The following is a 9,588-nucleotide window of genomic DNA, read 5'->3' as shown; positions in this document are numbered from 1 at the left end:
GAAGGAAGGGAGGCCGATATAAAGGTAGATCGTGAAACTTACAGAATGGCTCGAATGCACGGATAGACGAGGTCCCTGTTCTTGGAATTTTGCCCTTTGTATAGTAATCTCATCCTTCGCCTGCTTGTCGTTGTGAGTTTGTCCCAAGAAAGTAAGTACTCTGTAGATTAAAAATAAAGAGCTCTGTATAGGTGGCAAAAGGAGTAAGTTTGTTTTTGTTTAAATGAGACTTTCAAACTTTAGTTTTCTCCTTAGTTTTAAGAAGCAACTTAGAACTAAGGAGAAATTTCCTGACAGAACAATTAATCAGTGTTGGAGGTCCAGAAGCAGGGGGTTGGACTAGAAGACCTCCAAGGTCCCATCCAACTCTGTTATTATATTATATTATTATTTCCCAGTCCAGTCCAGAGATTTGACGCACTTGATCCTTACTTTGGTGGGGGAGAGTCTGAATCGGAGGTAATTATTTTAAACGCGGTGTCATTTGTTCAAACGCCAGAGGAGGTTTCGAAACTCGATTGCTCTATGAGTGTGAAATTAAGCATCACAGCTGCACCATCCATGCCTTAATAGCGAGGCCTGAATGATGGACTTCATTTGTGCCTGCTTGTGGACCCGGATCCATTGATGGATAAAAGTGCAATATGTTTTTTATAACACAGGTGACTGTTAAATACAGGATATTATTGAGACTCTTGAACAAGATTAGACTGTAAATTTACAGTCTAATCTTGTACATTACATATACATATATGTAATATATTTACACATATATACATATATATATATATAAATACATGTACATACATATGTATATATACATATACATATGTATGTATATGTGTGTGTGTGTGTGTGTATATATATATATATATATATATATATATATATATATATATATGTCTTTAGTTGTTCGGGTTTTCTCCTGTGTAAAATTGAGATTGTCTGGGTTTTCTCCGTGTCCAATTTTACACGGGAGAAAACCCAACAACCAAACACCTATATACAAACACCCGTGAAAACCTCAGAAAACATACATACATACATACATACATACATACATACATACATACATACATACATACATATATATATATATATATATATATATATATATATATATATATATGTTCTTTCAAGTGCAGTGAGCTCTTTTCAGGTGTGCATGTGTGTATTATATATATATATTAGCTTCTAATTTTTGCTCCATCATCCAAAGATATTTGGATCCTTCCAGCGATTACTATTTTCCCCATTCCTGCTCCTTATATTTACAGCTGCTTAAAAAATACCCCAATCAATCTTTTCAGTTTCTTATAAATCTCTCTGCAGCCAAACAACTGCATATGAAAATCTTTCTATCATCTTTGCTGATCATTTTCACACATTAAATGGTCCAGACAGTTAAGAAGAGCTACTTTAGTGCAAAGATCATTTAGTGCATCGGTCCATTGGTTAGCTTTTTTTTAAGTTTGCTTTTTATTTAATAACTGTAACTAGAGGTCATTGCTTCTATTTTTTCCCACAACAAAAATCCTGAAGTTGGGCTGACAAAGAAGGATTGGCCCAAAGTCATGCAATGAAAGAAGCTGCCTTAATCCTGGGTGTCTCTGTTCCTTATTCAACACTAAGCACAACACTATATTATTTTCTATGGTGGAAGAACTGACAAGGAAGGAGTATCAACAGCCTTTATTAATCTGAAGCAAATATTATGTGCTACACTACAGAGTCTCATAAAGTAGCTCTTCTCTAGGCATTTCATCTCTTGCCAATTTAGTTTACATCTCCCACAGGAATTGAACTTCCATGTAGTGGTGTAAATATTTGGCAGGGACAGAAAATTTAAAAAAATGGAATTGAGTGATGGACTTCATTGCTGTGTAAAGAGGATCTAACAAATTGTCACTTGGACAATGTATCTCAGATTAGGCACCAATAGATCAAGGGCTGAGTTCAATTACCAGCAATGGGGAGGGTCTCCAAAAAGGCTGAATGGTGAAGTAATCCATCCTTCTAAGAGAATAGGATACTCTTTCTGTGTATTTCACATTGTAGCTCACCAGTTTTATTTTGGTCTTTTATATAAAGTTAAATTATCTTTGGCATTTTGTGTAAGATTACTATAAATCAAAAATTCTTCAGGTAAGTATAATTCGTCAGGTAAGTATAGTTCTATATTAAGAAAGTTTAGTTAATTGAAGAAGTTTCAAGATTAATTGCTTGCTGCATACCAGAGAAAGGGAGTGGTTGCTTGAATATTGGTTTATTGAACCAAAATTTATAAAAACACAACCATGAAAGTGTATTTTATTTACTTTTCAACTATTTTTCCAAGCTGTGTAATAAAATGATGTGTATTTTGGAGAAGTTTTCCTTACTAATGTAAGCATGCTAAATTTGTTTTTTAAAGCAGTGGAAATTTTTGTAGTTCAAGTTTTATTAACATAATATTTAGCATGATTTTGAATTTTTAAACAGATACATCTGGTTTCAACTGCCCTCAAATATACAACATTCTAAATCATTTGATGATGTTATCCATTCAGTCAAGTTCTACTCTTGGCGATTCTATGGGCCAGATCTCTATATATCTTCTGATCTTGCAGTATTTGAGTTTTTCTGTGCTCTGGTTGGTATCAGCTCTGATAAGTGTCCAGTCACCATGTTCAGCTTTGTTTCCTTTTACCCCTAAATCATTTAGTGGTCTTAAATCTTTTTTTATGCTGTTTCCTTTTAGATTTGTATTTTTTCAATCTCAATCTGGTACAACAAAATCTAGCAAAATCCATATGCAATTCCTGGACAAACACAGATGTCCAGATTGTCCAATTCTGGATAGCAGTTGCAAAACACTTGGAATTATAGCTCTCATGTTTAATATATCACATTCTATTTTTTATATGTAGAAAAATAGCATTAATTTAATGAGCATGCTTAGTTGGAACTTGATGCTTTTTGAATGGGGTGTGTGTTTTAAGAGCAGATGTACCTCAGCAGAGGTATCTTAGATTGGATTATCAATTACAACACAAAAGTAGAAATGAAAGAGAAAATACCTACCTTTAGAAAATTTGCTGTTTCTGTCAGGGGAATATGAATTTACCTTTTGTTTTAATTACATTTTAATGAGGGCATTTTTCTTCTTACATTGTTCAATAATTAACAGCTTGAGCCATTACCTAGTAGTTTGATTTTTGATAGTTTCTGATATTTGCAGTTGATAGTAATAAAGTGCATAAAAATTCTGGACTCATTCAAACAGGCTTTAGCAGACATTCTTGGGATTGTTTTGGATCATAGTTTAACAAACCATAGCATTAGTTGGTCATAATAAAAATATGATGAGAAATGTTGCCTTTTACCTTGGTTCCAAACATGAACATCATAATTTCAGTAGATTGTACAAAACTTTCTGTAGGCGTGCTGCAGCTCGGGGAAGGGCACATGGTGTGTTTGAGAGGTGCTGAATGGGTCAAGGAAGATGCATGGAAGTGCAGTGCAGATCGCTAAGGTATGCGGAATGAGGTACTATGTGGGTTGGGGATGCAAGGGCACTGCACAGATCATGCAGGGTGCAAGGGGTGTGTAAGAAGTGTCATGCGAGTTGGAGAGAGTGCATGGGGTTGTGGCAAGGGTCAGGAAGAGTGTTTAATGCTAGATGTAGCACAAGTGCAGGAAACCAGACTGGATGGATGGATGGCGTGGTGGCCTAGTGGTGAAGATGCTCACCTCCCACTCGGAAGATTGAGATTTCAATTGTAGGTGGTGGCAGATATTTCTCTCCTAGGGTACAAAGAAATATATTTGCTGCAAACTCCGCATGGCTTCAGGAAGGATATCTGACCAATAAACACTCATCTCCATCCAGTTGCCCCAATTAAAGATTACAGGCTCGTAAAAAGGGAGGATAGATAAATGATATATTATTATGAGACTAATTACATTCTGGCTTGTTAAACAAAACTAATATAATATTTACTAACATAATGTTTCTGATACTAAGGAAAATGCAAAGTATTTAGATCTTCTAACACAGTAGTCCCCAACCTTTGTGGCTTGGTGGCCTGGCTGGGGGAGGGGAGAGAGAAACCAGGCCACATGAATGGCGGGCTAATGTGTGTGCAATTTCATTCGCAGAAGCAGGAGGCCAGTGTGTGTGGCTGGACCGCTGGTCACACAAGTGGAGCTATGCACATTGGCCCGGTTCACATGCAGGTTGGTTCTAAATAGGCCACAGCCCAGTAGTGGGCCACGGTTTGAGGGTTGGAGACTCCTGTTGTAATAGATTTCTCTCTCTGCTAAGGACTGATTCTTCAATGGAAAAATCCCACGTGAGTATGTTTTCCCATTAGGCCTATTATATCTGGGTTGTAAAAATCCAGATAACTGCTAGGTAGCAGGAAACTATCTCTGTTGCCATGTGGTAGTCATCTGGATTTTTGCAGTCCACATACGGAAGTCTAATTTATGCTTGTATAAATTCCCCATTCTGTAATAAGAGTCAAATTACAATAATGCTTGTTGCTAAATACAGAAAAATGTATTGCTAAATATAGAACAGATGAGCCTGCTTAAGCAGAAATGTTTTTCAGCATTAGCAAGCTCATGTGATTAACAAATGTCTTCTTATTTAACTTAGGTATCCCTGAATTAGGGACAGTTGCAACCATTTAGTCACAGACTTTCTTTTGAAAAGAGCGCAGAGATTTGAATGGCACCGTGTAGATCAGAATGATATCTGGTTTGGAAAGTTACAATGGGTTATCAACTGTATGCAAATGCACTTTTTTTCTTAGTTCTCTCTCCTGATTCTGTTTGAACTTCTAGGTTGCCCACAGTTATGTGGAAATGAAGTGAGCAAGTTTGGGTGGAGAATATGCCACCACATCCTGGCTGCAAAACTCCAGGCCATGAATAAGCAGCAGAGACACATACAGAAAATATGAAGGCTTTTCTGTTAACAGTCTGATGCCCCTCTTCTAGAGGAATGACACCACTGGTACAACTTACTTCACGGGCACAAGACTTGGCTCTTATCAATTCTAATCGTTTCCAGTAGTTGAAAACTTCTGTGACAGAGAGAAGCAACGTGGAATTAAGAAGAAGCTTCCTAAACAGTGAGGACAATTAACCAGTGGAACAGCTTGCCTCCAGAAGTTGTGGGCGTTCCATCACTGGATGTTTTTAAGAAGAAGCTAGGCCACGGGGTCAAACTTGCGGCATCACGTTGCCATCACGTGACGTATCAAGACGGTTTTCCCCTTCGTGGAGCTGGGGTGGGCATGGCTTGTGTGTGACATCTGGCCCACAGGCCGCCAGTTTGACACCCCTGGTCTAGACAGTCATTTATTTGAAATGGTATAGGTTCTGCTTCAGCAGGGGTCTGGACAAGAAAACCTGCAAAGTTCCTTCCATCTCATTCTATTCTAAAAAAAACATACACCTTATTTTTTTGGTGAAACTCAACTTCAACTGAATTTCATATTCCTCTAACGGATATAAAATTTGTGAAGCGTAAATAACACATTTTACAACTCTCATTTGCAGCAATGGCTTCTTTACAGTAGAGCAGTTTCTCACTTACTACTGAAAAGGGAAGAAGTGTATACAATATAGCTATATTTGGTGGTGGACTTATTCTCACTAATGTCAAAGGACAAAACTGTGGAGTACTTGGTGCTCGCTGAGCTTTGTAGGGTTCCCCACCCCCAAGACATTTCCTGACCAACTGAAGATGTTAGTTGGATAATGAAACCTCTGCAAGAAAACAAGCTGAGTGGGTACCAAGCACTCCATAATTGAACCCTGGACTACTGGTTAACCCAGCCCACTAGTTTGTGTTGTCAATAGTGAGGGGAAACACAACCGTGTCTTTAGTTCTCCTCAGTGGAAAAAAAAGCAGAAGCCATGGTCAAACCCAGCAGCTTTTTTCCTAAGAAAGCTTCTGCTGCCAAGAAATGATTTAAATGGGGGGAAGAATAACAAGGACATTCTCTGCATGCCTTTCTAATATTATTGGCTTTTCGAGCTACGTCGCTTAAAAGGGCGAGCGAGTGGCATTCCGTAGAGCCAATCGTGTGCCAATCCTAACATTCACGAACCCGAGGGCCTCGTATAACCCCGGTAACAAGTCTTGTGATCGGGCGCGGCCCCGACGCCCTGAACTCTATCTCCTGCGCGAGTCCGGTAAATCACGTGCCGGGGGCGAAAGGAAGAGGGTAAGGAGTAGTCCATAGGAGTGTCTACAGAGGCGGTGAAATCCGAAGGCTGACGCTCGGCTAGAACTCTGCGCTGATAGGCTAGCGTTAGGCGCCTCTCGTACGCGATTGGCTCTGCATCTGGGAGGGAGGTGTGGACAGGTACTGGGAGGCCGTTGAGCGGCGGCGGAGGGAGAGGGAGCCAGAATAGGATGGGGCAGTGAAGGCGGCTGGAGGCGCCGCGGAAAGTCGAATATGGCGCGGAGCAGTCGGGCTCTCGGCAAGGCTCTCGTGGAGAGGTTGGCTGTGCCTTCGCGTAGAGTAGCCCTCAGGTACGGCGAGAGGGAGCTCAGGTTGTCTGGAGACAGACTCACACACCCCAAGCGCCCACCCAGCCGTCGCTTTTCTCTGCTCTGGCAGGAAAGTTTGGTGGGCGTCCGATAGACTGAGTGGGCGGCTAAGCGGGTCTGCCGCCGGCGGCGGTTTCCGAGACTCCTTTCCTTGGTCACGAGCGCCGAGGGTGGTTCCCGTCGTCTTCGCTTTTTCCTTCCCCACCCGTCACTGTCAAAAGAGTTCCTGCCCGCTTCCATAGTCCCATCGAGGCGCGGTTGCCTCCCTGGGACTTCGTCTACCGGCTAGCAAAAGCCACAGGACCCGCGATTGCGGAGCTCCTGATGAGCTTGACGCCCCGATGGCTTTCGTTCCCTCTCCCCCACTCCCACCACCAATCGTTAATTGCCAGCTTAACTCCCACACCTAATTTTAATCAACTTAATAGGCATCTTTATTGTAATGGGTGGTGGGTAGAATAGAAGTGACAAAAGACTCCTGTTGTTTGCCATGACAGATTATTGTTGATTTCCAGCTAAAATGTACTAACATTAATAAACACTTTTGTAATAGAACAGATTGGGTGTCTCCTCTATCCCTGTGATGTTTAATTTCTCGATTAATTGTAGAAAGTATCAATGGTCTTATGGGGTAGTCATCTAATTTTTAGTCCATTGTTATTAGTGTGCATGTGTCTCACAAATGTTGTAAAGAAAGTACATTATATATTTTAATGTATTTGCATGCTGAGTTTAGTTCACCATATCACTGATAAAGAGGCAAATTCCATTTCCCTAAGTCTTCTAAGTTTGAGCTGGTCTAAATGATGTGACTATCTTTTTTTGTAGAGTTCTTTTTTTTTTTACTTCTTTCAATCCAATTACGGTACCTATGAAGTACCTGGCTGTCAGGTGACTTACACTCATATACTGTTGTGGGCTATCAACAGTATCCTAAAGCAGAATAGATATATTATATAATATTGTCCTTCAGCTCTTGCTCTTTGGAGCCATTTAACAGCTTCATATTTTTCTGAATATGAGACATATTTTTAAACATATTTTTAGACATATTTTTAAAAAACTATCCATCCTTCTAATCACAGACTTGAAAATGATAAGGAATATATTAGAAAATGCATACTCTTTGTCAAAGGTAATAATTCATATTGAAAAGTGTTAAATTTGAAAGTAGTAAAGGCTGTATGTATTATAACTGCCTTGGTTAAGAGCAGGTACTTAACGGTTTGTTAGCTAGTCAGCCATCAAGAGAATGACATCAAATTGAATTGTTGTGGTATTTATACTAGGAAAACAGTGTCCAAAGTTACATCTCTAAGTTTCTCTCTTATATGTAACTTTGACTTGCTTAAATTTCCTTTTTGTTTTGTTTTATTTTGTTTTGCTGTTTCCATTTAATATGTACTGCTAGTTAGGAATTGTAAGTCAGAACAGCATTGAGAGAGAGTTGGCATAATCTTTAGACTCTCTATGCACCTCTAAATGAATAGCATGGGGAATGGGGCATTTCTTATTTCTTATTTTTCTTACTGGAGTAACAAGTATTGTATGCCTTTTCTTAGCTGGCTACATACGGTATAAATCTAATAGGCTATTTGGACAAATTCAGTATATGGCTGAACTGATGGTTGCTCCAGATCTTATACTTATTCACTTCTTCCTATAAATTATTCCATATATGCTAAGTCTCACTTTACTCTCTGTCAGTTGTACTGTATGTATTAGGTGGTCCAGTTGGCAAGGAAATATCTGATAATCTGTAATTCAGTATACAAATTTAATCTGGAGCCTGGTAATGATTTTAACAATGAAGAAAAATATTAGTTTTAATCACACTTTCTCAATTGCTTTCCTTATACTTGTTAATCATAATACTTTGGGGAGTAAGTCCTAAAACCTATCTAGCACCTTGAAAAAAATCACACACAAGAATGCCTTAGCAAAGTCAAGCAGCAATTCTTTCCATAACAGATTACTCTGATAAAACATGGGAAAGTTTGCTAATTTGTAAGTCTTTATCAAAGAAATTTTCTTACTCATATCACCTGTGTTTTGATTGATGAAGGCATGGATGTTCCAATTTTCGCAAGATCTTATCTTTTCATAAAATGTTGTATTAATCTCTCCATTAGGTATTTCTCATCTCAACACAAAGTTTGGAAAACACAATGGTTGTCTTGAAGAACAAAATTTTATTTTTTGCATTGTACCAAAATTAAAAGACTCTGATGTTTCAGATATTCATGGTTTATGATTTAGAATGGTAAAATATAATAACTGATATTTTGAGAACGTTATTTTATATCTGATCCTAAAATACACCATACTTTCTTATTGTTACTGAGCAACTTAAGTCTCAGTAATTCTGTATTGTTTTTCTTCTATCTACTACTGCTGTGTGCATTGGCACACATGAAGACAGTAATGACCTTCACTTTTCCTGTGTTTCCGGTAATTCATAACTTAATATATTTTATATATATATGAAAGTCAAAGTTTAAAAACACTATAATCATAATTGGGATAATAGAATAGAATAGAATAGAATAGAATAGAATTTTATTGGCCAAGTGTGATTGGACACACAAGGAATTTGTCTTGGTGCATATGCTCTCAGTGTACAGAAAAGAAAAGATACGTTCTTTTCTAATACATGCTTTCTAATACATGCTTGAATTAAAGATGAATAATGTATAAAACTCACATTTTCTTTTAAATTGCAGTATTTAAAAAAATTCTATCCTAGAGTCATATTTATGTTTACAAATGAGATTTATGGGTATAATTAGTATTTTCTTTGTTTGGATTACAGCAGTGAACTGCATGCAAACCCTTGTTTATTGCTTTGATACCCATTCCAGATGGGTATCAAAGGTGAATAAGCAGCCCTAAAAAGGGCACAGTAGGCCCCTCCACCAGAGATATTATCTCTTCCTGAACAGCCCATACACCCTATTAAACTAGACCTACATTTTCAGTCATTAGAATTACTTATCTTCAATTAAATGTAGATTATTTAAAGCTGTTCCTCAGAGACT

General features: G+C 38.3%; 1 protein-coding gene across 3 annotated transcripts in view; it reads left to right on the top strand.

The window, feature by feature from the left end:
• The first annotated feature begins 11 nt into the window (after nt 1-11).
• The window catches only part of COQ10B (coenzyme Q10B), a 22,700-nt gene continuing 13,123 nt past the window's right edge, over nt 12-9,588 (top strand). Inside the window, exons 1-3 of one of the 3 annotated variants that reach the window (XM_058188052.1) lie at nt 12-151; nt 3,422-3,514; nt 4,831-6,532. In XM_058188052.1, coding sequence (XP_058044035.1) covers nt 6,456-6,532 — 77 coding nt within the window. In that variant the 5' untranslated portion in view covers nt 12-151; nt 3,422-3,514; nt 4,831-6,455. Of the gene's footprint in view, nt 152-3,421; nt 3,515-4,140; nt 4,335-4,830; nt 6,533-9,588 lie in introns of those variants that run through there. The other 2 variants (XM_058188039.1, XM_058188046.1) reach the window with 2 other exon arrangements.

The sequence above is a fragment of the Ahaetulla prasina genome, chromosome 1, assembly GCF_028640845.1.
Source record: "Ahaetulla prasina isolate Xishuangbanna chromosome 1, ASM2864084v1, whole genome shotgun sequence".
Lineage (NCBI taxonomy): Eukaryota > Metazoa > Chordata > Lepidosauria > Squamata > Colubridae > Ahaetulla > Ahaetulla prasina.
Note: the sequence above shows the minus strand (reverse complement) of the source record. Positions and strands in the feature narration are given on the sequence as shown.